This window comes from Leishmania martiniquensis, chromosome 33 (assembly GCF_017916325.1).
Source record: "Leishmania martiniquensis isolate LSCM1 chromosome 33, whole genome shotgun sequence".
Classification (NCBI taxonomy): domain Eukaryota; phylum Euglenozoa; class Kinetoplastea; order Trypanosomatida; family Trypanosomatidae; genus Leishmania; species Leishmania martiniquensis.
Window position 1 is genome coordinate 525,955 of NC_090168.1, and position 26,258 is coordinate 552,212.

A 26,258-nucleotide genomic window follows, 5' to 3' on the forward strand; every position below is an offset into this window, starting at 1 on the left:
GCCCACAGCACCGACCCGCCCGCCACGACACAAGCAGTCAAGCCACCCAGGCGCGCGCGCCCCCCCTCTCCCCACTTCTGCCTGCCATTGCGCCGGCATGGCGGCGCCACCGCCTGGTCTTTGTCGCTGGAGCATCCGGCACGGCGCACCGCGCCCCTGCAAGGCGTGTGGTGCTCAGAAGAGAGCCGGGACGGTAGCCGAGGGAAGGCGGGAGGAGGCGCGCACCATCCCGCCCGCACGGGCGTGTGTGCGAGGCGCGCGGCATCTCCTACACCGGACCGGGTGTGCTGCTGGGCCGCAGATGCCGCAATCACGACGAAGCGCACCCGCGAGTCCCTCTGACGCCCCTGCGGAGAGTTGCCGCACCGTTTCCTGAGGCTGCCCCCCTCCCCCTCGAGCCCGTACAGCATCCTCCTGGGCCCTGCCACCCGCCCCGCAGGCGCCACCGCCCCGCCCCGGAGGAGGAGGAGGGCCCTGGGCGTGGACGAGGGCATGCCGCCCAACAAGGCGCGCGCGGCGCCGATCGCGCAGCACGTGCCCGACTAAGGGGCAGGGAGGCTGAACTATACAGGCGGCGGGCTGCTGGGCTGTGTCTAGCTGCGTCTCTCTGTTGCCAAGAGGGCGCTGGAAAGGGCATGGGGCAAACGATTGCCGTTGCAAGCTCAGTCGTGTCGTCTCGTCACCACCAACAAAAATTGTGTATTCACGCATGAAAAGTGCACATCAACGAGAGGCATACGCGCACCTCCCCAGAAGGGGGCATACCGTATTGAGGGGGGTGGGGGGAGGGGGCGTCATGTTTCGTCGCACCTGCGCTCTTTTCGTTTTTTCGTTCAGGCTCACCGCTTCCTCTGCACCCGCTCTGGTGAGCCCTACGCGGCGTTGCAGAGAGTCGGGCCTACATGTCAGTCGCATAGACCGCATGGCACGTTGATGTACTTTTTTTGTCTGCCCACGCTCTATGCGACAGCCTCCCTGCCATGCTCTTCTCGCGTTGCCACCACCGCCACCACAACCCAATCTCACACACGTTGGAAACTGCCTCGGGTTCCGTTAGGTCCCGGCCTTTCTTTTTTTCACTCGGCTTCTGTCCATTGTGCTCATTGGATGAGAACATGGAAGAGAACGCACCCGATACAGGGGTATCGTCGAGAGTCTCTGCGCCTTCCCGTCTCCCTCCATGCATGTGGCAGGGGAGCCCTCCGAAGAGGGGCACCTCTTCCCCTTCGTGCAGGGTGCACGAGTGTTGCCCCACCCTCGTTCATCTCCCGTGCCTCCATCCCACGCGACTCTGATATACTCGAAGCGGAACCTCCGGCACTCCCCCCCCTACATCCCTTCTCCCTTCTTTCTCTGCATATGTTAGCCGCGCAGTCGTGTACCTAAAGCCGAACCGCACCCTGCACGCATCCAAACCGTATTGTTGAGTTGAATAGCGTTGGTTCACACAATGCCATCGGAAGATTACGAAGAGGGCAGCGTCGCCTCTGATCGGGAGGATGACTCGTATAGCAATGCCGAGGAGGAAGAGGACGAATCTGAGTCCGAGGCAGAGCAGGAGCCGCAGTCCTCGCACCCCTCCCATGAGGAGGCGGAAGATGAGGTAGACTACGACGCACTCGACGACACACCAGCGCCGAAGCCATTCCCAAAGACCATTAGCCTGGTGCTACCCCAGCGAGCGTCAGCGAGCGTGGCTCGTGAGCCAACGTGCGTGCATGTTTGCCTGACAAGAGGCATAATTGGTCAACTTCACCCCCGCGGTGTCTACAGCAAGCGCCGCGACAGCGGCGAGGAGGGCGACGAGGAGGTGACAGCAGATAGAGGCAGCGCCGGCGAGGAGGTGGAGGAAGAGGAAGCGGACTCAACAAGCAGTGCCGCCGCCCAACTGCAGGGCTGCTGTGCAGTCCATCACCAGTACGAAAACGATTACGCAGCACCCCTGGCGGCGCTTCGACGTCGTCTCATTCTGCGCCACCTCCACGGTGACGCAGAACGTCAGCGGCGCTTCCTGGTGGCCGAGCGCGCGCGAGAGAGGCGAGAGCTACAGTCGCGTCTCGACGACGGGGCAGACGGGAAAGTGGAAGACGGCGACGGCGGTGAAGTTGCAGAGGAAGACGGCAGCACCGATCCACTCGAAGGAGTCTTGTGGCCGTGGACAACGATGCAGAAACCTCCGCCGTATTGGCTTCCAGCTCTGCTCTCCAATGATGTGCACACGTTTCAGCGTGTGCTTCACATCATGTACGGCTGGATCATTGCGCCCGAGCCGCACCCGGCCGACCAGCTGCGGATCGATGCGGCTGGGCGGCTTTGCACTGGCAAATCGAGCCCCGCAGGGGCAGAAGAGAGTGACGAAGACGCCGAGCTGGCGGACTCTACCCACCACAGCGCAGATTACTTCCTCGCCTCTGGCGCCTTCCTTGGCGATGGTTTAGAGGAGGAAAGTGAGGAGGCGAGCAGTGACAGCGCGGCACCCGCCCCGCTCACGTCGAAGAGCTTGCTCGGCGCATTCAATGCGTGCGAGGTTGGCGAAGAGGAACACCCGTCTGACGAGGAGGCGCAGGGCTACCCGGACGACCTGGCATCAGCGGGTGAGCCCAGCCACTCACGCGTGCCGCTTAGCGTTTCCACAGCGCCACCGCCCGTGGCTGCACTGCCGCACTTCCCATTCACCGAATATGAGTTCTTCATCGTGTACGACAAGGCCAGTGAGGAGTGGCACCTGCTGGATACGCACCCATACCTCGTGATGGAGGCGTGTCGGCGCCGGCGAGAGGAGCAGCTGAGCTGCGAAGGAGGCCAGCCGGAGGACGAGTTCGCGGACGGCGCTGACCTCGTCTCAGACGATGAGGCCGCGAGCGAGGCGGACAGCGAGGGAGAGGCAAAAGCGAAGAGCAGCTGTCACGTCCCGGTGTACGCAATGGACAGCATCATCCCTGTCAGCCCCATTGTACTGGCAGCGCTTTTCTCCCCTGCTGCGTTGCGGTGTTGTCTCCTGCAGCCCCTTCACGCAGAACCGAAAAGTGAAGACGACCCCGATGAGGCGGAGGGCCACAACAACGCGGGGGGCGCAGCGGCGATGCGCAGTGTCTCCCCTCTTGCCGTGCTGCAGACGTTTGACCACGCCTGGCTGTCTGTGGACACGCCCGTGGCTCTCCCTATTTTGGCGACCATCTGCCGCGCCCGGCAGCGCGCGCTTCAGCAGGATGCACTTCGGATTCCCTACCCACTTGGCAATCTGTGGATTGATGCGAACCCTCTCTACGCGCTGCCCGCCTTCACTGACGTCTTCCACGTTGTTGGGGCCGATCAGGTGCGTCGGTGGAGGGCGCCGCCGGGGCAACACCCGGAGGAAGACGACAAAGAAGGCGTCGATAGTGAAGTTGCGGCAGCGGCCAGCCCGGTGAAAGCGGCAGAGCTCAGCTCCCTGCACCGTTGGGGCACCGCGCTGGACAGCATCGTTAACCCTGGCCACTACGGGCGCCTAGTGCTGACCTCTCTGTTGGATGCCGGGCTGCTCCCTACGCGGCCAGTTGAGCTAGGGTTCTTCCGTCACCTTAGTCTCTTGCGCCTGGCGCTGTGGTGGTGGATGCGGTTGCCGCCGAAGCTGATTCGGCAGTGGGGTGTCAACGCGGCGGCCGACGAACGCGTCACGGGTGATGATGCAGACACTGCTGACAACGGAGCGGAGATGCCCGACGAGGAAGAAGAGAGCGACGCCGATGAGGAAGTGCGCGAGATGGCGGTCGAGGATGCCACGGAGTTCCTTCAGCTACGGATCGAGAAGTTGAAAGCCCGCGACGCATCCTTGCGGAGACGCAGTCTCCGCAAGGAGCACCCAACGTTGGTGTTTACACCGCTTCTTCAGCGTGTGCTACTGGAACTCCAGAGGCGCCTCGATCGCATCAATGCCGTGGACGCGCGTGGTGTGCCAGTAGCCCCGTCGCAGTACACGCTGCAAGAAAGCGTGGCGCGCACGTACGTCGCAGAGCGGCTCGAAAGCGGTCATCCTCGCCAGGATCCTCTTGTGACTACTGCCTTTATTGGCCTTGCCAATTCTAAGGCTGCCGCGTTCGCCGCCGCCGCTCCCGAGACGCCGGTCGCAGCTGTGACGACTGGAGTCGCGCACGCGGCGACCGTACGCCATCAGCGGCTCTATCAAAGCGACCTCGTCCTGCTTCTATTGGCCCTCACGACGACACCGGCACCTTTGCCCTCGCGTGTAGCGATGATCCTCGACGACGCCGAGCACCGCTTCACCTCCATCGCGGACGAGAATACCAGCAAGATGGGAGATGCGAACGTAAGAGAAGCACAGCACGACGACGTCGACGCCCATACCGCCCTCTTCTCGCATCTACTGGAGCTCAAGACAATGCGGCGGGTGCGGCGCCCGCAAGACCGCACGCGCGCTGGGACCACCAAATTGCTTCTCCTCTGCAGCATGGACTTCTGTCGTGGGGCCACGCGGCAGCGCGTCTTTGAGAAGGTACCGCCGTTTGAACTGTTCGGGAGCACTGGATATTGTTCCCTGACCGATCTCGTCCAGGCGTGGTCGTCCACCAGCTGCAGGCATGGGGACGGCAGCTGCTCCAAGAAGGAAGTAACGGTGCAACTGTTTGCCTACTACATGTGGAACGAGATTCGCTGGCGCCTGCGCAAGGAACAGTACAGTGAAGCTGCAGTCTCCAAGATGCGTGAGCAGCTGCCAGAGCTTTTCGAGCTGGTTGAAGCTCACAGCAGCACCTACGACGCTCTTCTCGCCCGCCTCGGCGCGGAAGCATCTGCGGGCAGCAAAACGGACGACAGCGGTGGCGGTCCACTTAGTGCGTCGGCAGCGCGCAGACGCACTTCGTCCTTTGTGTCCTCGCTAAGCGCCTCCGGAAAGCATGGCTATGGCTCGGAGTCTTCACCAACGGCCGCCGCACAGTCCCCGCGCCCCTCCCTTATGAGCTCTGCAGTGCTCCAGGTGATCCGGGAAGAGATACGTGACGAGGTCGGCCTCGCCCCGACCACGGCCTCTCTGCCTCTCACGCTGGACTGCCCCAACGCCTACAGCGTCGATGTCCTCGACTCGAAGGCGCGCGTCACCGCGCTTTGGCAGTCCTTCGAGGTCGCCCCGCACACGTACATGACTGCGGAGACCCTGCACACTTTGTTGTTTGCCGGAAACGCTCACGAAAGCGGAGACACGCCGGGGCTCGCTGTCCGCGACATGGGCGGCGCCCGTCGCTTCCACACGGCAGCCTTGAGTGTGATGTTTGAGAACGGCATCACAACAGTGCAGGCGTGCCCGCTCGACGGGCCCGAGATTCCCGCTATCGAAGTGGCATTGCAGCGGGCGGACTTGCCAGCAGTGAAACTTCTACTAGGCCTGGGCGCTGCGTCTCTGCAGGACACCTGTCTGAACGGTGGCGCCACGTTGGAGTCCTGGGCCGAGAAACTGTTCCGTCCGTCCGAGATGGGTGTGCTTCGCTTTATTGCGCGCAAGAACACGCGGGTGATGCGGTCCGACCCGCGGCTGCACTTCGGTGCCCGCCGCTTCGGCAGTGTCGTGGCAAACTCGTGAGACAAGAGACGCCCATCTAAGAGGAGGGGGCCGCCGACTGCACAATGCTTTCCTACCCTCTGCCGCCGCGCAGCGCTTCTGGCGGGTGGAGAGGATCTCGGGCGAAAAGGGCGCCTGAAGGACGTCAGCTTTTGCGTGGGCTTTCAAGCTGGGGGCTCTTCTAGTCGGCAACCGACTGGCATTCCTACAGGTGCCCCTCGCACTCGGTTGGAGCTGTCCTGTTGCGTCCCCACACTCCTCTTCTCCTTTCGGTCGGACGCACAGGTACGTGTGCGCTGTGTCTACGGCGGTCGCTTTTTTTGTGTGTGCGTCACCTTTTTTTTTCTACCTCCATCCCCAACGGCGTCATTCCTGCGGATAGTGTCTTTTTTTTTGTCATGCACCTGAGGGAACAGGTAATGTGTGCTGCAGCAGCGGCGTGACAGGGGTGTATGCCTCCGCCCCTCGCATTACACGATGAGGGAGAGGGGTGTGACGGTTGCGTGCAGCCTCGGTAGTTGTGCGTGCCTACGCGCCACCATCACGCACCTGTCCTCTTCTTCCTTGGCGCCCTCCTTTCCCGAGGCCATGCACGGCAATATCATTCGTATGATGTACACGACGGACGCCTCGCATACTTTTCCATCCCTTCTAAGGCGGACGTGCGCTCCCCACAGCCCCGCACCGTCCCCCCTCCCGCGCCTGGGTGTCCCTCTCGGCTTCCAGATGGGGTAGGAGGAATCGAGAGACAGGCTTCCCCATGTGGCCGCTAGGATGCACTCCTACGATGTATCCGCATCAAATAAAGTACAGTCAAGGGCAAAAATGAGGTGTCCTGCGGCCAAATGCACGACAGCGCACAAGGAGCCGGGAAAGTGGCTTGTCGCGCTCTCTGTGCGCCCTACAAGGGCGTCGATGGCGGCTGACTCGACGGCGTTGTTGACGCGTCGGACACCCACCGGCGCTCGAACATGCACGCATCCCTCCTTTTACGGTCGTTCGTGTTAATTGTATCCTGCGCCTCTGCCCTCACCCTGGCCCTTCTGCACCAACGACAAAGACCTGTGGCATCACGGGTAGGAAGCAGGCGCCATCAACTTGCTCTCCACCCATACCCTCTCACTTTTCTCTCTCTGCACGTGCACGGCCGTCTCCCTCCTCTCCACTGCATAGTCCCTTCCCGCAGCGTACCGGTGATTTGTCGCCGCACCTCCTCCGCTTCCCAAGGCAGCCCTCCCTCCCTCTCTCTCTCTCGCTAGCGATACCATCTATCGCGCACGGAGTTGTCAACAGTAACGCACGCACCCGAAGAGGGTGTAGCAAGGGCATCATGGATCAGGCTGATCTCACCGCGCCTCTCCTCCAGCTGAACCCACCTGTGTTGGTGCGCGCCACCGGTAGCGACCCGAGCACCATCAACCTGTTTGCGCTTCGAAGAGCCATCACAGAGGCGGTTCTTGACACCCCTGCTATTATCAGCTCTCAAAAGCCCCTAAGCACCGGCGTCGCCGCACCGTCTCACGTAGCGCGCAAGCTGCACGACGCCAAACGCACGGCGCAGAATGTGTACCGGCAGGCATGCAATGTCACCACACCAACTGCATCGGGCGTGTCATTGGCGCCACTATTGCGTGTGCAGGCTATCCGCGCAACAGGGAAATGCAAAGGCCCCCTCGCTGGTGATACCAAAGGCCATGAAGCCATCACATACTCCGCCGCTGCAGCCACGGCGGACAACTCTGGGCATCTTTCGGCAGCAGACGTGCGGCATGGTTTGGTCTCGGCACTGCCATCACCGACTGCTGCCTCGATACCGAGCCCCAGAGCCTCATCTCACGCGCCCTTGGCAGCGACCGTCACGGCAACTGCTACAGCGGCTATGGCTTCCGCAGACAGCCAAGCAGTGTCGATGAGCATGCCGTATCTCATGCGGCACATCCAGGACACTGGTGCACTGCTTGACACTCTCTTCCCCATTCAGCCGCAGCCCGCTGCCGCTGCTCCTAGCTGCACTGGGTCTCCTAGTGGTGCAAGTTTCGAGAGCGAAGCTGGGGAAGAAGACGCGGAGCATCTGTTTTCTGTTCAGACGGTCTCGGCGGCGCCTGCGTTTCGTGAAGATGTTGTAGCACTCCACGCTGCACTGCAGGAGCGCCTCGAAGCTCGCCGCGCGCAGCCTACTGGCCTGTGTCCCATTCGGCGTGCTCTTTATCGAGATCTGTTCTCCGAGCTGGTGCGCCAGGTTACAGTTGAGGAACCGGCACGAGGTCTGTTGCTGGCGCGTGTGCGAGAGGAAGCAGAGCACGCGCTTCAGGTCCACGCAGCTTTGCTGCGCGAAGGGCAACGATTCGCCTCCGGTAAGCTTCTGCGTGACACGCACGATACTCTGGCTCTGAAAGAGCGCCTCGCTGCACTCCATCAGGAGAAAGTCGCGTTAGAGATACGAAAGCACGAGTTGCTCGAAACGTGTAAGGAAGTGGAGCAACGCTTTGAGGAAGAGCGGCAGCTTCGGCTCAAGCAGCAGCAGGATGAGATTAAGTACTTGCGGCACGCGAACCAGCAACTGAGCCTACGGCTGAAGATGGAGACGGAACGGGAGTCCGTCGCGGGTGAGATGGAGGGCAGCGGTGAGGCAGCGCCGGCGATGTCATAAGCCGGACTCTTCTCCTTACTAGTTCGTTTCATTTGGTTTTGCTATTGTTGGCTCGACGTTGGTGTCAGTGATTCGTGGTGTTCAAGCTCTGTGGGGTGGACGAGGGGGGAAAGCGAGGCGGTCGTGCAGCGCACCAAATCGTAGTCCACCTCCCCGTGGTCTCAGTCCTCTTCCCGTTGTCGGTCATTCGATGTAAAAAAGAACGTCGTTTTTTTTCTTGCTTAGCTTGCTTGCTTCGCTTGGTGGTCGTCAGGATTGAGGCGCTTGGTCTCCTCGCGGTTGACGCGAGGCCGCGTGCTTCAAAGGCGTATGGGTGTGTGTGTGTGTGTACGCGCATCCGTGATGTACATCTTACCGATCTGCCCATAGCCCATTCCCGTCGTCACCGCCCCTGCATCCACCGCCAGCTGCAGTGGTGTCGCTGCACCTTACAACGCCGCGACGTATTCGAGCTCCCTTCGCTCGACCAGTGATTCCGCGCCGCGGCCGCCGCAGCCTTTTTTGGTGTGCCTCTTCTCCATAACAGCTCTTGCTCTCCGCTCCGCTCCCCCTCCCCCCTTTCCTTGGTATGGGTACGTGTGAGGGATAGGTGGCCACGCTGCCGTGCTGAAGAGGAGGGCTTATGGTCAAGTGAAGCGAAAGCACTGAAACCAAAAATGAACCAAGAATGGGAACAAGTGGCCACTGGCGACAGTCGCCCACTTTCATGGGCGTTCTTTCGACCCACAGTGGTGTGGGGGTTAGGCAATGCACAAAAAGACTTGGGTATGCATGTATCAAAGTGGGGTTGTCGCACCCCTCTTTTTTTGTTTAAATGCCACTCGAGAGAGTGAAGAAGGAGAAGAGGATGCAGACATGTCGTGTTGGAGTTGCCTACTCTCCGTTGCAGAGGAAGTGATGTGTTATCTTGACTCAACCCAATAGAACTCGCTAAGCAGAGACTCCGTTTTCGCGCAACAGGTCCTTCCTGTCCTTCCCTTGCGCGTTTTAGAGGGGCTCCATCGATCACTGCGCTCCATCTCTGTGTCTCCAGTCTCTTCTCCCGTTTTTTTTTCTCATCACAAGATTGTCGCACCCCTTGCAGGAGAGCAGTTGAGGCCCGCACTGTCTGTCCCGTCGGCAAGTCCTTTCAAAGCTACGCGAGTGCTTTTAGACGTCGGTGAGGTTTCTCCGCTGTAACGCGCCCGACAGCTCTCTGCGAAACTGTAGGATGTCTTCTCGTCAAGAATACGGGAGAAAAAGTGGAGGTCATTGGCGCCGCCTAGAAGCGCACAGAAGGGGGAAGGGGGTGCAAGACTTACCACTATGCCGGCAAGCGCGCGCATACCACACACACCCTGCCTTTCCTCTCTTTATACGCTGATTCTGCCATACTTCTATGACCCTCACTTCTTTTCCTCTTGTTTTCTTTTTCTCTCACTCAGACATGCCGTTTAGTGGCTATGTGGAGCACTATCCCCTGGTGCGTGTAAGGGGTGGGGCAGCATTGCTCTTGGCCGCTCTGGAAGGCTCTCTCCCTCCGGCAGCACAAGCGGCACTTCGCAGAGTGCTTTGCGTCATCGCTCTCATGGCACGCGCAAAGGTACAGCGGGCTGCTGTATTAATGTTTGCCAGGCGGGTGCTTTTCCCTCTCCTCACCGGGTCCTTCTCAACAGCCTCTGGCCTCCCTAAAGCAGCCAAGCTAAGCTCCTCATCTGCTACACTGATTGCAGAGCTTTCACATGCTGCTATCGTGTGCTCGCTCGCAGAAAGGCTGCTGAAGGTAGACTGGAGGGCCTCGCTCAGGTTTACCGAGGCCACCGCTGCGCGCTCTCCGAGCGAGGAGGAGTCCCTTCTTCGCTTCCTCGGCGCAGTGGTCGACTCTGGCGCGCCGTCACTGCCGTCGGCACCGCTCAGCGTCCCGCTTCCGTATCCTATTGCTGCTCCACCACGAAGGTGCTCAGCGTTCTTCTCTACTACGACGCCCCTGGCGCTAAAGGCTTACCTGAATTATCTGCACGCACGTCCGAAAAGCTCGCCAGTTGCAATTTTCGTGCCCGGTCTGCTCACCGCCCCGTGGACTACGCACCTTATTCCTATAATGCGCGACTTCTGTCGCCGCCAGGGGACGGTGGTCGTTGGGTACGACATTCGCGCCGATGCGGCGCACTACGACGTAGACTTGCGTCACATGCGCAAGCTGATCCATCAGCTGCGCCGACGTGAGGCGGACTCGCTCGCGTCTGGCGCTGCGCCAGAAGCTGGTGTGCTGGTCCTCGCCAGTATTCGCGGCCGCAGCGTTCGTAATCGTGAGAAGGCGTGCATACTCGCCAAGATGCACGGCTGGCAAGTCGTGGAGCTTTGCGTGCCAACACTGCCGCCCGATGCTGTGCGTGGCTTGGAGCCACAAGGTCGTCCTCAGTGGGTGAGCGCGCGCCAGTCGCAGTGCACAATGTCGTCTGTGCGGGCGGATCTGTGCCTGACCGCCTTCGATGATGCCGGCATGTACGGTGGGGCAGTCGTGGAACTGTGCAGCGCCGACAGTGCTCTGCTGATGCACATGAAAAGGCAGTGTCAGCCAGAGCGGGCGGAAAGCCGCTACAATGATAGGGCCTGGCAGGCAAAGGCGAGATTTTCTCCCCACCCCGCCGCCCCAGCGCTGCGGCGGCGCGCACTTCTATCCTCTGCTCTTACCGCGACGCTCAACGCGGTCTCCGGCACCAGCGAGCTGATCGCCGAGCTCTGGTCTCGATGGGTGCACCGGCTCTGCACCGCCGCTTGGTGCGAGGCGAATATGCTGCGTCTGGGTTCGGCTATGTTGCTGGAGACCTCGGCGGGGCTCCGACGCTTTCCTCAGCAGATGTTGCTGAGTGTGCCCCTATACGCACAAGAGCAGCTACGCCGGCTGCTGGCGCACTGCACTAGGGGCGTTGGTCCAGCGGCGAACGGAAGCGCGACGAGGGTCGCATCGCACAGCATCTCGGCCAGCACGTCAGTGGAAGAACGCACCACCTACATCACGGCCCCCCTCGCTGCTGCTTCGCTACGAGCCGCGCCACAGTCTCCCGCCACCTCACCAGTGGACGCCTACACTGACGGAGGAGGCGGGGGATCTCTCACGGTGGCGGGGTCTCTGTCGCCTAGTCGAGCCGCGGCCGCAACTCTCACGGCACCGGAAGACGAGCCGACTAACTCGGCAGTAGAGTGGCGGATCCGACTGCGATGGTCGTGGTTGCTCATGTTGCCTATCGTGGCCGTTGGCGGTGCCCCCCAAGCGGCGAGCGGCGCGGCGACCACCGCCCACACCTCCGTGGAGTATGTCTCCCTTTGGTCCTTCGTCGCTCAACTCCCGCCGTGGGTAGTAGCCGTGTCGGCAGCGGACGACGGGGAAACCGCGCTGGGCAGTCGCCGTAGCAGCTGCTGTGTTGAGGCTTTCGCCACAGCACTCCTTGTGCGCCTCGCTTACCCCGCCTCCCCTAGAGCAGTCGCCGAGCTTCTCCGAACCGAGGCGCGTGTCGAGGCAGCAGCGGTGCGTCCGCGCACGTGGGATTCCTTCGCAGCGGCACCTGACACGGTCGGGGTGGAGGCGCTCAAGTTTGAGGACGCCGTTTTATTTCCTGGCTGTACCGAAGCAGCTCGACTTGGCGAGGAACTGCTGTATTTTCCTCTATCTTCGAGTCTGCCAGTCAGCGTACGAGGTGCAGTGCTTCGAGTCCTGTGGGATAAGGTGCCGCATGCCGAAGACGTTGACCGTGCGTCGATGCAGCTACGCTGGCTTCAAGGAAGCAGAGTCGCTAGTGCTGTGTCCGATCACGTAACAGCAACACTGAACTCTATATATCAAAGGCATCTTGCGTCAGCACAGCAGAGGCGTGACTCGTCGGCTCTGCACTCGGGAACTGATGGTCGCAACACTCCCCCCAGCGTCGTCGCGCATGGTCACAGTCGCGCCGGCAGGGTATCGGCTCAGGATGCAGAGCGAGTGCAGAGGCTCCTATTCGATGGAGCATCCTCCTCCTCCGCAGCGTCGTCACTCTCGGTAAGAGTGGCCCTCAGCTCTCTCACGAAGAACTTTATTTCAGCGGTGACGTCAAGCCTTTGAGAGTGGGTAGGGAGCACGTCGGGCGGGTCTGGCGTTGTACGTGGAGGTGATGCGGCATTCACCTCCCCCCTCTCTCTCCTGTTACCCTTCGCTGCCCCCCTCTCTGAACTCTCTTTTTGGCGTGTGTGTGTGTGTGTGCGATTGTGCGTCTTGGACCACCGCACACATTCGAGGTGCGTCTTGGGGACATTAGGTCGAAGCACCTCTGAAAACAAGACAGTGCGCACATGCAGCCTCAGAGTGTTGTCTGTCTGTGTGCGAAGGAGGAGGAAAAGAGTAGAAGACACAGCGGTACACGTGGTGATGACGCAGACTTGAAAAATGTCCCGACGCGCATAACTTTCGTTCAACGCAGTCAATTGGTAATCTCCCGCGCACATCCGATCATCTTCGTCCACCAACGGCTCACGATGACCGCCTACTCCTTCGTGCAAAAATGCTATCCTGATCAGCAACCGTCACGTTCACTGTCGCCCGCACTCTCTCCTCCTCTCCGCCCCTCGTCGAAGCCACACTCAGCGGCCTACACGCAGTGCTCTTCTGAGGGAAAGGGAAGAGAAAGTGAACAAGCGCGCTGGTGCCATTCGTTGTGCTCGTGTGTCTCTGTGTCTCTGTGTGTGTGTGTGTGTGTGTCGGATGGTGAATGCCTTACACAAACACAAGCACGCACGTCTATGCTTAGCTGCCTGACCTCTCAGGTCGCCGCCTCCCTCTTCTTCTTAGCACCTCACGTACAGTTACACTGGCAGCAATGGACTCGTATACCGATCTGCTGAATCTCAACTTCATGTACTCCCTGCGCACAGGGAACTTGTTGACAGATATGATGATTGCTGCGCTTCTGCCGCTCGTGTCAAGTGCAGTTGCCTACATTACGCGCACATGGTGGCCGCAGTTGGTCAGCCGTCTTCTCGCCTACTTCTCCAACGTCGACTCCACGAGTGCGACCTTCAAGACGTTTGAGCACGGCGGTGGGCTCTACTATGGCCAAACCTTGCGTGTAGCGCTGTCGACGTATGTGACAAGGGTACTGAAGCCCCGTTTCGACGTGGCCGAGCTCAAGTACCTTTCCGTACCGGGAAAGGTACTTCGAGACGCGGCGAGCTACACCGACGCCTTGCGAGATTACTGCTTTGTGGACGCCGGCCCGGCAAAAGAGCTTCCCATGCGTCTTACGAAGCACCTCGAGCTAAAGCAGAATGTAGGCAAAAACAGCAGCGACGGGCAGAACAGGCACGAGAGCCGTCAAGGCGGGACGAGGAACTCGCTAGTGGCGCAAGAGTCGCTCTTCACGATCACTCAGTACAAGCATAGCTTTCCCGCTCTGGTCCAGGCGCTCCACTTGAAGCGCGACGACACGGCAGAAGAAAAGGTGAGCGAGGCCGTCGCCCAGCTGGAGCGCGATGCCAGCGCCAACGGCGACGCCATCCAGTCTCTTCTGGAACGCGCACTGGAACACTACCGCCTCGAGTATCGAGAGGCCAAGAAGCGCCGAGATCGATTCCTCTATCAGCCGCTGCTTTCGCGACCAAAGCTGAGCTTGAACGCTGTCCGCGCTGAAGAAACGACCAGCAACGATGGAGCGGTGGAATGCAACTGCTACCCTCTGCGCTCCGAAAAGACGTTCCAGTCTCTCTTCTTTCCGGCCAAGCCGCGCCTCATCAAGCTCATTGACGACTTCGAGAACAAGACCGGCAAGTACGCCATCCCCGGGTACCCGCAGAAGCTGGTGCTGCTGCTCTACGGACCTCCTGGCACCGGCAAGACAAGTCTTGCCAAGGCTGTTGCCGCCTACACCAAGCGGGACCTGTTCGCCATCTCGCTCTCCCGAATCCGCAGCAACGAGGAGCTGATCAAGTGCATGTTCAGTGGGCGCTTTAAAGTGAAAGAGCACAAAGATGGTGGCATGTTCAGCCCTTCCGGATGCAACTACGAATCAGTGGAGGTGCTAGACCCGGCCAAGCTGGTGTACATCCTCGAAGATGTGGATGCCACGACGACGATCGTCCTCAAGGGTGAGTCGGGGGAGGTAGCAGCAGCAGGAGGGGAGTCGGTGAAGCAGCGGAAAAGACGAAAGGCAGGGACCTCGAAATCTGTGCCTCCCTCAAGCGGTGACTCTGAAAAGGAGAGCGGCGGCGATCCCGGCGACGAGGTCGATGAGGAAGATAGCGAAGTGGCTGAGAAGGTCTCGTTGGGTAAGGAAACCGCCTCATCGAAGACCTCGACGGAGCGCGAGGTGGTCAAAGTGAAGGCCAAGAGTCGAAAGATTGATCGCGCCCTCACTGTCGAGGGTCTGACGAACGCGCTGAACGGCGTGCTCGACTTTCCGCAGCGCATTGTTATTATGACGACAAACCACATCGAGAGGCTGCACCCGTCTCTGTTGAGGCCTGGTGTGGTCACCATGAAGCTGCACATGCACAACTTTGACGCGGCATGTGCGGTGGCCATGGTGAAGCACTTCTTCTCTCACACGGAGCTTCCCTCAGCACAGCTGGAAGAGCTGCGCTCGTTGTTGGAGGCGGCGTCGGCGAATGCATCGAAAGCGGACACCACTGCGTCCACCTCCGATGAGAGCGGTGATAGCAGCGTTCCGGATACCAAAGGATTCAGCCCCGCGGAGCTGGAGCAGCGCTGCGCCGAGTGTGACACAGTAGAGGAGCTGCTGGAGGTGCTCCGTCAGGGTAGCCGCGTAAATATATTCTGAAACGGAGAACAGAAGTAGTGCACAAGCATCGCGGCGATGGCAGTGGCATGTCGATCCGTCTGCTTCGTTTTTTTTCAGGTTGCGCGTGTAAGAGTGGACGTGTGTGAGTATGAGAGAGAGAGCAAGTGTGCGGGCTCCCTCCCTTCTCGCTGGCCTACCCTTCTGTGCCCCCCCCCAAACTCCTCCTCTTTCTGGAACAGAGAGCCCATCGAAAGGGGAAAAGGCAGCAGGAGGCCTCTCGGGAGCCGAAGGGCGACACCTGATGCTGAACCCTCTTGGCGCAGTGCATCGCCGCACCGCACAAACGACGGCTAGCGGTACCCGTAGACGTTGCGTCCGTGCTGGATGGGGGCATTCGGATTAGCACTAGCGTCGTTTTTCCTCCTCGTGTCGTGAGGCCTGGAAGACGGCCACAACGTGATCGTCCATGTCTCCGTCTCGTCGGGACGAGGGCAATATGCAGACGGTCAAGCCTCTCTTTGCCCCTTTAAGAAAAAGACAAAAAACGCTGATGCGCCTCCTTTTATCCCCTCTACCCCCTCTCCCTCTCTCTCTCCCTCTCGATCCTCTCTCGTCTCCGGCCTGATGCGTCGACGTCTGCGCCCACCAGCACAGTTGTGCTCTTCGTGCGTATCCGACTTGACGGGTACCAGTGGGTCTAGCGCGCCTCGCGGCCCCTTTCCTCCCCTGTTGGGCGTTGTACCAACCGTTTTCGCCGCACACTGGCACTCCCGTGGCTGCCCACCCCCTCCACGGAGTATCGCGTGCGGCGTGCACAGCAGCGACGCCGCGTAGGTAACGAATACGAAAGGCGCATGTGGGCAAGGCCACTCTTCCTCAGCCCTCCCCCCTCCCAGCCACCATGACAGACCCGACACGGAGAGATCCCACGGAGTTCCTGCGGGTGCTGCGCCGCATGTCCAACACGACGTCATGGCAGAAGGCGATGATCTTTGCGGCTAAGGGCCGCATGGTGGGTTACCGTCTCACCCTGGAGCACTACAACACCATTTTGTACTCACAGTCCATGTGGGGGCGCGCGTTGGAGATGATCAAGGTGATTCGCGCCATGCAGCAGGATGGCGTGCAGCCCAACGGCGCCACGTATTACTACATTGTAAATGGCATGGCAAACGCAGAGCATGGCTACAACTACGACTTCAACATCAACCGTAGGCTAGAAAAACTGCAGCACTGGCGAGTGGCGCTGAATGCACTGCAGGCGTGTGAGGCAAACGGCTTCGACTCGACCGACACGATGCACAACTCGGTCATTGTGACCATGACTATTCCGGGCATGAATCACTGGAAGGAGGCCTTGCAGATGCTGAAGAAGATAGTCGATGAGGATCGGCAGCTGCACCCGAACATGGTTCGTTTCCTCCATGATTGCCTGATTCGAAACTATCGGCCGCGCGAGGCGAGCGATCTGTGTCGACTGGCAGCTGAGCGCGGTGTGAAGGGGTACGAAGGCGCCTGGGAGGCGGATGTCTACAAGGGCAAACCAACAGACGCCCAGGTGGAAGCTGCACGCGACCAGGAGGCCGTGAGAGGCACAGCATTAGTGACGTCTGTGGATGGTAGCAGCGGCGCGCGCTCCTCCTCGGCCACGGGCGGCAAGGAAGATGCCCGCAACTCTGCACAAGACTCCGCAGCCGCCACGCTCATGGCCTTGCAGCTGCGTGGCGACCAGGCACTGCCACCGCCGCCGTTGCGCGATGCTCTCCAGGTAGAGACAGAGCGAAACATTACAGCTGAGCGGCAAGCGCTGCGCCCCTTCACTGCGGGCCTGCACTACACCGAAATGCAATCCGTCTTTCGTCCACGCGTGCATCGTCAGCTGTGGTATCAGTGGCATCAAATCGCTAACCGCTATCGGCCCGCCACTGCGCTCAAGAGGCGTCAGCTCGCTCCCCGCGACTCGCCGACCGGCATCCCCGCATGGAACCGTCTGTGAGAACCAGCATGAGGGTGTGAAAAGAGCGACCAGTGACTGCAGACCTCGTGTGTCCTTCCCCGGGCATGTGGTAAGGCAAGCAGCATCTTAGGGGGAGGGGGAAGGTCGTGAGGAGTCGCCAAGTGGGTTTGGCTGGTTCCGCTCCGCCACCGGTCCTCGGCGCTCGCCTCTCGCTGAGGGGGATTCTATCGGCTACAAGGACGTCGACGAGCCGCCCCCTGCATCTTTACACTTTCTTTGGTAAATTCAAGCACAAGCGGCTCCCCTCGACCCCACCCCTGCCGCTGTAGGGGAGGGGGGAAGGTCCGGTGGTCAACGGGCAGAGAGCCCTTAGCAGAATAAGAGCGAAGGCAGCAGTGGCCTGAGGCCACGTGAGTGCAAGCGGCTTTCTCCGCGTGCTTTGTACTCCGCTGCGCGTATGTATGGCTCTTTCCTGACACAGTCCGATATATAGAAGCGGCGCCACCTGCCTTTCCTCCCCTCATTTTTTTCTCACCAATCTCTTACCCACTCGAGCATACACCCTCTGCCCTGACTGCCGCATGGCCCCCCCTCCTCTCTGTGCACGGCGCCACGGTATCTGACTTGGAGAAGAACAACCCAGGCGTCTCTCCACCACAACAGCAACCTTTTTACCTTCTTGGCGCGGGACAGTTAGACGCAGGAAGCAAGAAAAAAGTGCAGCGCGCGCCACCACGCAGACGTACACACGCGCAGCGCTGGCGCGCTCTTCTCGCTCCCGCGCGGCAACGTCCTGCGACCGCTTGTATTTGCACGTCTTTCCATTTTCTGATCTCTGTCTCACTGGGTGCGGGAGCGAGCGAGTGCTCATGTCAACATGGGCCTCCCGTCTCTCCGGGAAGAAGCCGGTGTCGCCGACATCGTCAGCGGCGAGTTGCGGGGCAGTAGCACAACGTCGGTCCCCTGCAGTGCCCCATGCCAGGTCACCTACAATCGCCACATGCACTGGAAATGCCAACGCTCTCCTTAGCGAAGAGTTTCGCGCTGTAGCGGAGAAGTACAATGAACAGAGCGTATGTCTTCTGCGTCTTCCGCCCGACTGCTGGGACATGACCACGAAGTACCTCTCCTACATGGACGTTATCGCCCTCGGCCACGCTTGTCGCTCTCTCTGGGTAGTGCTCCACAAGCTTGAAAGTGTGTGGCGACGTCAGCTTCGCTACTTCCACGACGACGTGCGCGACCTTCGAGGCGGGAAGCTCCTCTGCACAGCGCCGCTTTTCCCCGAGTCGCCGTGCAGTGGCACCATGAGCCAACGAGAAAGCACGGATATACTGCCAGGACCAGCAGGTCCGCAAGACTCGCCGCGCACGGCACAGCGGCAGCCGCTTATGTCGGCCTACGAGCGGTTTTTCCAGGAGCGACGTGTGTACGTGCTGGATTCGCATCGCGAATGGCATTTCCAAGAGCTGGCGGACGTGGAGGACAAGGACACGGGCATGTTCACTGTAGCGCTGCACGACGGCTGTCTCGAGGCTGTGGCAACGGCGGCCTCCCCTCCGGTGGCCGGCCCCTTTTCCCCCTCTGGTGCCCGGTCCGCCTCGCCGTCGGCGCCGCTGCTGCCATGGGCCACCGATGCGTCGCCGCTTTTCGCGAACTCTGCCGATAGCACACGTGAGTGGTTGTTGGCTGCTCCCTCATCCCCGGCCTCCTTTGCTGCGTCACAGTCGCCCGCGTCACCGGCGCCAACCCCCACACCGCCGCACCCTCGCACCACGTCGTCGCAGGCGAACGGGACGCCGGCTGGCAACAGTCCGGCGCTTGCTCCCGTCGCTGCTCCGTCCACACCGCCTCTGCTGCCACGCGTCGGTGAGCCTATCATCAACGACCACAATCCCCTTCTGCGCTTGCGCGTGTACACAATCGAAGCAGTGGGTGCGGAGAAGAGCAGTGACGATGACGCTGCCGAAGTGACTGGGGTGTCTCGTAGGTGCCGCAGCGTGAGCCACCGCCGACACACCTCACCAGCGTCCAGCGCTGCGGCCAGTCTTTCTGGGATGACAGAGGAGCAGGTACTTGAATATGTGATGCGGTTGTCTCTCACGGAAGCTCGGGAAGCCATGGCACACTCCTCTCCCTCGCCGCCGGCCGCCGAGATGCGATCCGACGTGAATGGGACGGCAGCAGATTCGCTGGGCCCTGCGACGCAGCAACAACGGAGGCCATACCAACATCGCCACTACCGCGGCGCCGACCCAGAGGCATCTCTGCCGCTCAGCGAGCTTCTCGCAGTCCTCGACGCTTTCACCAACAACGCTTGTGATCAGCTGCATTACTACCATGTGCGGAACTGCACAGAGGACGAGGACCCCGCGTTTCTGCGGCGTCTCTCTGAGACGCTCCGAAGCGCGAAGCATCGGCGGCTGCACCTCGGTAATCATCACCGAGCGGTGCGTAATAATGGGCAGACGACGCGCAACCGTGCAGGGCGATCAGTCGCAGCAGGCTCGCCCGACGCGCCCTCACTCAGTCCCACCGCCACCCACTCCGTCGGCACCGCTACGCCGCCGCAGCAGCAGCCCCCGATGAACCGCATGCTGCGCGACTTCCACGGCGACCTCTTGGAGATTACAGAAAGAGAAGCACGAATGGTAGTCGGCACGCTGCTCGGCATGCCTCTCGTGATCGACGATTTTGTGGCTTTCCGCTGCTATGACCCGGCGCTGCTGTACCGCAAACTGTACCCGTCAGCTACCATCATGGCTCGGAGCGACACTCGAGGCACGGCTCGAGAGGCGCTGGGCGCACCGCCGTCACTCAACGATAGATCTCTGCTTTCGGAAGCCATGTCACTCATCACCGGACAAGCCATGGGTGCAGAACGCAGCGATTTCGTCCATCAGTCCGTCGAGGCTGTCGCCGAACCCCACATGCCGGCATCAGGGACGCCGCCGCTGAGGCCGCTCCCGTTCTTTACGCGTTTCTTTCTCGCCCCAGAGTTGTGCCATGACGGCTACATCGCCCTCATCGTTGTGGACGTGGTTCGTGCACTCGTCATAGTGGAGAAGGAGGTCGACACCACCGACAATCCGGACTGGGCCTCGCCCTGTATCGCGCGGGGCGGTCGGGTGGTAGTGCACGGCCAGGGGTATAACGCGCAGGCCTACACACGCAACGAGTACAATTATGTGCCATCAAACCTTACACGGCGCCGCCGAAACTCGGACGCGGGTGGATGAGAAGGGAGAGAGATAGAATGGGCTCGGTCCAAAGTAGAGGAGGGCGGCTTTACACGAGGCGAGGGTGCATTCTGTGACACTGTTTCGTCACCGCACCCAGGCCCTTCCAGAGCACCATCATCACCGCTCTGCTCCCCACGCGTCGGGGCGTGCGTCCATCGAGGCCGGCACCGACCGCGATGAGGCGAAAGCGGATGCGAACAGTAGAAAATGGTGCTCACATTATATTGTGATTCTGATGAGCGTGGCCATGCCCACGGCCGTCCTGTGAAATCAGCTTGGACGTCAAGTGTGTTGGCATCCATTGTCCGCCGCCTCCGATGTGGTGAAGCCGTGCGTTTGAGGCGGCAAAGGCTTCAGCGAGCTGGCCCTGAAATTACACGCCAGCACGCGTTCGCCTTACGCTGTCACCTTTAGCGTGAACGCGAGTTTGTTCCTCGTCTTGGCACATCCCCTCTCTCTCTCCCCACCCCACCCCGCCATGGGTGATCGGCACGAAGGAGGTGCGGCGGCGGGTGGCGGCAGCATCCTACTGACTTCTGTTCACATACATACGTACATATATGCACACTCACACAGACACACACACGCGCGCATTGATAGACTTTACGACTCCATCCCATACCGAGAAGAGGCTCGCTGCTCCTCTGTGAAGCCACATAGACAAGAATAGCGCACATACACACTCAGCGCGCGCACGCCCTCACCCGTTCCTTGTGCATCGGCGACGTGGCCGCTGACCACTTATTTTCTCGTCGCTGCCATCATGCCCGGTGTAGCACCTTTCAGGATGGCGATTCCCTCATTCAAAACGCGTGAGCCCGCCGCTGTCTATGCCGAAACAAAATACTTCCACTGCGAGGGCGCTGTGGTGGCGATGGCAACAAGCTACAACAGCACCATGTGGCTCGCAATGCAGGACGGACGTGTGGAGGTGCGCGACGTGCACACTGGTCAAGTCGTGCACGTCTTCGCCGTCCCCGGTGTGCGTCAGCGGCGCTGCAAGGTGTGGTGCATGCTCTCTATATACGACACTGCCCATCAGGAGGCGCAATTGTGGATGGGCCTGAGCTCTGGTGCCATCGAGGTGTACACAGAAAGCTACCAGCTGCTCCGTCAGCTCAGCAAGCACCTGGCCGGTGTGTACTGTCTCGCTCAGTACCGCGGAGACGTTGCCTACGCGGGCTCGAGTGATTTCACGATTACTCAGTGGCGCGTTGCGGATGGGCGACTGCTGCGCGTTCTGGCAGGGCACAGCAACTATGTTCGTTGTCTCTACGCCGAAGGCAATGCTCTCGTGAGTGGATCGGACGACAACACTGTTCGCCTTTGGGATACCGCCAGCGGCGTGCCCCTACAGCATTATGGCCATCTCCACCGTGAGAGCGGTGGTGTTTCGGCACTCTGCCGTGTGGGGACAGCCATGTGGTCTGGCGACCAAAGCGGTACGATCGCAGTGTGGCGGCTGAAGGATGGAGAGGCGCTGCTCGTGTGCCGCCAGATGCAGGGGCGCGTCACGTCTCTTCGAAAGGTGGGGGCAAGGGTGTATGCGGGTAGTGCGAAAGGCCGCATCTGCGTCTTCAACGCCGCCGATTGCACAGTGGTGAATCGCCTAGATGAGCACCTGGGCAGCTTTATCACCGCCATCGCCTGTGCCGTGGAGGTGAACCGCTACTTTGTGTGGTCTGGCGGCGCCGACAACACGATACAGTGCTGGCACCACGACGAGCACCAGCCCATGACAGCAGAGCGCGAGGGATCTCTGGACATGCGGTGGTACTACGCAACGCAGATGCCGTACCTGCAGTCGAACGAGGCGCTTCTGGAACAGCAGCGAGAGCTGACGGAGCTCGTGGTCCTCTCCTGCGGCTCCGACAACTCTGTGCGTGGTTTCTTGGAAGGCCTAGGAGAAGGCCGCGAAACGGCTGCAGCTCGGTACTGGCTCCTAGACAGCAAGGTGAAGCAGACACGCAAGCGGTGTGAGAAGATGGAAGAGGAGACGCGCGCGATCGGCGCCGTGTTGGTGCGGAAAGCGCAGACATTGGAGGTGCTGCGCCGGCAACTCGCTCGTTTGACGGAAGCCCTCAGCAATGCGAGACAGCGGCAGCCGCCTCCCGTCTCGAGTGCCGCCGCCGTTGCTACCTTGCCCGGTGGAGCACCACTCCCCGCTTCAAAGGCAGCCGAGCTCCCCGCCGGGCTCACCGGGATCTCGCCGCCCTTGGTCAACGCTATGCCGCCTTCAGATTCGCCGGCGCTGCCCACGCCCGCACCCGAGGCCGCAACGTCACCGGCATCCACTGCGTTGGTTCCTGGACCCCCCTCTTTGCCTCCGCCACCCCCTCTCCAGGTGACGGTGGTTGCCTCCCCGCTGCCGCCGCCCCCGGCGCAGACCCATCTTTCCTCACCAACGGTCTCGGCTCCTGCACACACGGTATCGCAAGCCCCGCCACCACCACCAGCAGCGGTACCTCTTCCCCCCGTCGTAATAGTGCCGCCCCCTCCACCTACAGGCGGTGCCAAAAAGCTTGGCGAGGAGGCCGCGAAGACTACGCTAGCGCCGCTGACCCGGCGGATGTCATTTTAGCGCCCCCACCCTCTGCGGCGGAGGAGGGGGGCAAGAGGCTATTGGTGGGTGTAGGAGCAGGTCCACCGTGCCGCTCTCCCTCCTCGCCTCCCTCGCGCAGCTCATTACCGCACACGCCCAGAGGTGAAGAGACGGTGCCCCTGTATAAAAAGGGGGGAAGCAGTGGAACCTGCGCACTTCTCCTCGTTTCTGGTCTCTGCCGTTCTCCCCGCCACAAGAATTCGTTTCCTCCATGCGGAGATTACTCTTTCGTTCGCTCTGCAGAGGTGTTGCGATGAGTAGTCGCCGGCGCGGCGTAAGGCAGCCTATTGTGTTGTTTAGGCGTTGGTGCAGCGCCAACAGCGCGCGGTGCAAATCGGCATATGGCCGTGAAGAGCACGCTTGTGTGACAAAGAAAGGGCTGACGCAATGTTGGGCGTTTGTGTGTCGCTCTCCAGCGCCACCTCTTCCTCTACTCCTCTCTCTTGTCGCCTGTCATCCTATCTCCTTTTTGTGTGTGTGTGTGTGCGCTCATCACGTCCGCTTGCTTGTTGTGCCTGATATACGCCGGCGTGTGGCGTCGTCTTTTTTTTCTTGTGCTTTGAGCAGTGGGAGGGGAAATATGTTTGGATGGCTTCCAAGTGCATACGCGGCTGTCCCACCCACTCACCGTGCTACTGACTGCAGCTTTGGGCCCGGATCTCAAGCGCCTGAGGAGCAACGCGTGTCCATCTTACTTTGAAGGCGAAAAGAAGCGCGAGCCTGAAGCGTTGCATCGTGTAGATTTCCCTGGGGTCTACCTTCTGGAACCGCGCACGGACCCGTGCAAGTGTACAAGCCATGCATAGATCTGTTTAGAGTCGACTACGCACAGACACATACGCGCACATTGCTTATCATAGACTTTGATAGAACCATCTAGCCACGTTCTCCATCCACGGCACGCATACAAAGATAGACGTACACGTAGGCGTCAGCTCAGCAATAAACGATGCCATCACCGCAGCTGCACTCGGTGGCCTCCGAGCTGCTCGTGAAAGATCGCACTCTCATTGTTCCGGCTCCGCCTTTGTCCATTACCACCGTCGGCGACGTGGTGTGGATTGCGTTCTCAGACGGAAAGGTCGAAGTGCGTAACACACGCACCGGTGAGGTAGTGCGTCGCTTTGAGCCGGCTGTGTCAGCCGTCTCCGCACCCTTTCTCACCGACTCGAGTGATGTCAATCTCTTCTCGAGCGTGGCAAATCGGATTTCCGCCACTCCCGCCATCGGCGTTGGTGGTGTCACGGGCACGCCCACGCTGCTAAAGGGACACAAAAGCAAGGATGCCGCAACCGCGCTTGTCGGTTGCACTACCATCATGGTTCGCGCACTTTTGGCAGTGCTGACGATAGACGGTGACGCGCGCGTGTGGATGGGCTTATCCAACGGCTGCATCGAGGTTCATGATGGCGGCGTCTTTCCCAGCGGCAGCGGCGACACCGCTTCCGGTGTGTCGAGCCGCCCTTTGGCACGTGGCCTCCTCTACCTTTTGCGCAAGCATACCGCAGCCGTGACAAGCCTTGCGGAGTTTGGCGGCTACGTCTACTCGGGTAGCGAAGACTGTCAGATTCTGCAGTGGCGTGTGTGTCACCCGGCGCACGCACGTCTCTTCAGCAGTCACTGTCCGCATGACGGGCCCGTCCGCTGTTTGTATGCGGAGGGCAACGCACTCGTCTCTGGATCCGATGACTGCACGGTGAAGGTTTGGGACATTGGAGAGTGCACGATGCGACTGACAGGGTACTTTCACGCGCAAAGCGGTGGAGTACTGTCTTTGTGCCGCGTTGGAGAGCACATGTGGTCTGGAGATGCGTCGGGGCGAGTGGTGCAGTGGCACCTTCGCACCTGCGAAGCCGTCAGCATTCACGCCCCGCACAGCGGCCGCGTGTTGTCGCTCTGCCGCGTTGGGCATCGGGTATATTCGGGCTCGGCAGATGGCACCATGGGCATTTTCGATGCTGCCGACGGATTGCTATTGCATCACATTCTGGGCCAGACGCTGGGCTGGGTGTCCGCTATTGAGTGCCCCGCCGAACTCTCCCGATTCGTCGTGTGGTCGGCCAGTGCGGATGGAGCGGTGCGGTGTTGGTATCAGGACGAGTATACGAATATGGCAGCAGACGAGAAGCGCTTCGACGACGGCTCGTGGTACGCCTCAGGCTCCACTCCATACCGCGAGTTCCGCGCCGCCGTTGGGCAGCGCACGCAGCGACTGAAGCAGCAGCTCGAGTCCATCGAGCATCGCGACAGCCAAGCCATGGAACTGCTGCGCCATTGCAGCAGGGTTTTCGGCGGCAGAGGCTCAGGGCTGGAAATGCAGCAGCAGCGGCTGCAGGACCAACTCGCCAAGGTAGAAGAGCGATGCCGCATCGCGCAGGAAAGCGTGTCAGCGAAGCGTCACGCGGTGGCACAGATGGATCGCGATATTGCTGCGACTCTGGCGCTGCTTCAAAATACGCGATGCGAGTTGAACCTGCTTCTTCCTGGAGAGGTAGAGCGGGTGCTGGCCAGCATTCCAACGGTGGCGACAGAGGATCTCGTCGCCTACATGCCACCGCCAGCTTCGGCGATGCTCGACACCGCCTACACAGCGCCGCTTAACGCCACAAGCACCGCAGGCGCTGGAGCAAGTGCTCTTCCGCCACTTCCCACTGCATCAGCTCCCCTGTTACCATGCCCCGCGGTAGCAGCACCTGAATCTGCAGCGGTAGCTACCGCATCAACGCTAGGCGTCGGCGGGCCGCTGACAGGTGCACCGCCATCTCTCCCGCCGCCGTCTCTTACTGCGATGCCGCTGCCGGGAAGTGATGGCATGTCCATGCCAGCGCCGCAAAGCGTTCTTCCACTGCAGTCGCCGTCCTCAGCGCCCACGGTTGGAACATCCATATCAGCATCTACCGTAGGTGTCGCACCAGCGGCCACCACTGCGACTGCAGCTGCCTCGGCTGGCGTTGGTGTCGGCGCTGGTGCTGGTGTCGGTGCCGGCGCTGGTGCTGGTGTTGGTGTTGGTGCCGGCGCTGGTGTTGGTGTTGTTGGTGTCGGTGTTGGTGCTGAAGTTTTTGCTTCAGTAGGGGCGGGTGGCAGACCTGCAGGAGTTGGCAAGGCTGCGGTCTTGGCCTCTCCTGCAGACGATGGTGTTAGTTGGACGAACCCGAACGTCGGCAATTACATTCAGCGCCGCTACTACGGCGCCTTGCCGAGCCTTCGCACGATAGATCTAATGAAGCAGGAGCGGCGCCGCGGACGTCTTCCGCGGGTGAAGGTGGAGGCGCTACGCCGTGAAGGTTCTCGCTCCCTTAGTGCCGGCGCAAAGCGAGCGACAACACCTGTAGGCAAGACAAGCGCAGCGAAGGCGTCCGCGTGACAGAGGAAGATCGATGTGCTTACGGGCGGTTCCTGCCGTCACTCACGACCGACGCCCCTCAGACTTTTTTCTCTTATCGCTGCGCATTCCTCTCTCTTCCCCTCTGTGTGTCGTACTTATTGAAGGCGCAAAGCGATACGCAA

At 60.7% G+C, this 26,258-nt stretch overlaps 8 protein-coding genes across 8 annotated transcripts; all 8 read left to right on the plus strand.

Moving 5' to 3' along the window:
- Positions 1-1,450: 1,450 nt before the first annotated feature.
- LSCM1_02607 (uncharacterized protein) lies at positions 1,451-5,572 on the plus strand (the record flags this gene model as incomplete). The annotated part of the gene is made up of 1 exon (XM_067320188.1): positions 1,451-5,572. One exon carries the CDS (start codon positions 1,451-1,453, stop codon positions 5,570-5,572), a length of 4,122 nt encoding a protein of 1,373 aa, XP_067175563.1.
- Positions 5,573-6,881: 1,309 nt separating this feature from the next.
- LSCM1_02608 (uncharacterized protein) lies at positions 6,882-8,201 on the plus strand (the record flags this gene model as incomplete). The annotated part of the gene is made up of 1 exon (XM_067320189.1): positions 6,882-8,201. The coding sequence occupies one exon, from the start codon at positions 6,882-6,884 to the stop codon at positions 8,199-8,201; it is 1,320 nt and encodes a 439-aa protein (XP_067175564.1).
- A 1,426-nt stretch (positions 8,202-9,627) lies between these two features.
- LSCM1_02609 (uncharacterized protein) lies at positions 9,628-12,282 on the plus strand (the record flags this gene model as incomplete). Its single annotated transcript, XM_067320190.1, has 1 exon — positions 9,628-12,282. The coding sequence occupies one exon, from the start codon at positions 9,628-9,630 to the stop codon at positions 12,280-12,282; it is 2,655 nt and encodes an 884-aa protein (XP_067175565.1).
- A 751-nt stretch (positions 12,283-13,033) lies between these two features.
- LSCM1_02610 (uncharacterized protein) lies at positions 13,034-14,989 on the plus strand (the record flags this gene model as incomplete). Its single annotated transcript, XM_067320191.1, has 1 exon — positions 13,034-14,989. The coding sequence occupies one exon, from the start codon at positions 13,034-13,036 to the stop codon at positions 14,987-14,989; it is 1,956 nt and encodes a 651-aa protein (XP_067175566.1).
- An 862-nt stretch (positions 14,990-15,851) lies between these two features.
- Positions 15,852-16,946, plus strand: LSCM1_02611 (uncharacterized protein; the record flags this gene model as incomplete). The annotated part of the gene is made up of 1 exon (XM_067320192.1): positions 15,852-16,946. The coding sequence occupies one exon, from the start codon at positions 15,852-15,854 to the stop codon at positions 16,944-16,946; it is 1,095 nt and encodes a 364-aa protein (XP_067175567.1).
- An 830-nt stretch (positions 16,947-17,776) lies between these two features.
- Positions 17,777-20,146, plus strand: LSCM1_02612 (uncharacterized protein; the record flags this gene model as incomplete). Its single annotated transcript, XM_067320193.1, has 1 exon — positions 17,777-20,146. One exon carries the CDS (start codon positions 17,777-17,779, stop codon positions 20,144-20,146), a length of 2,370 nt encoding a protein of 789 aa, XP_067175568.1.
- A 790-nt stretch (positions 20,147-20,936) lies between these two features.
- On the plus strand, positions 20,937-22,730 carry LSCM1_02613 (uncharacterized protein; the record flags this gene model as incomplete). Its single annotated transcript, XM_067320194.1, has 1 exon — positions 20,937-22,730. One exon carries the CDS (start codon positions 20,937-20,939, stop codon positions 22,728-22,730), a length of 1,794 nt encoding a protein of 597 aa, XP_067175569.1.
- A 970-nt stretch (positions 22,731-23,700) lies between these two features.
- Positions 23,701-26,115, plus strand: LSCM1_02614 (uncharacterized protein; the record flags this gene model as incomplete). Its single annotated transcript, XM_067320195.1, has 1 exon — positions 23,701-26,115. One exon carries the CDS (start codon positions 23,701-23,703, stop codon positions 26,113-26,115), a length of 2,415 nt encoding a protein of 804 aa, XP_067175570.1.
- Positions 26,116-26,258: the final 143 nt, after the last annotated feature.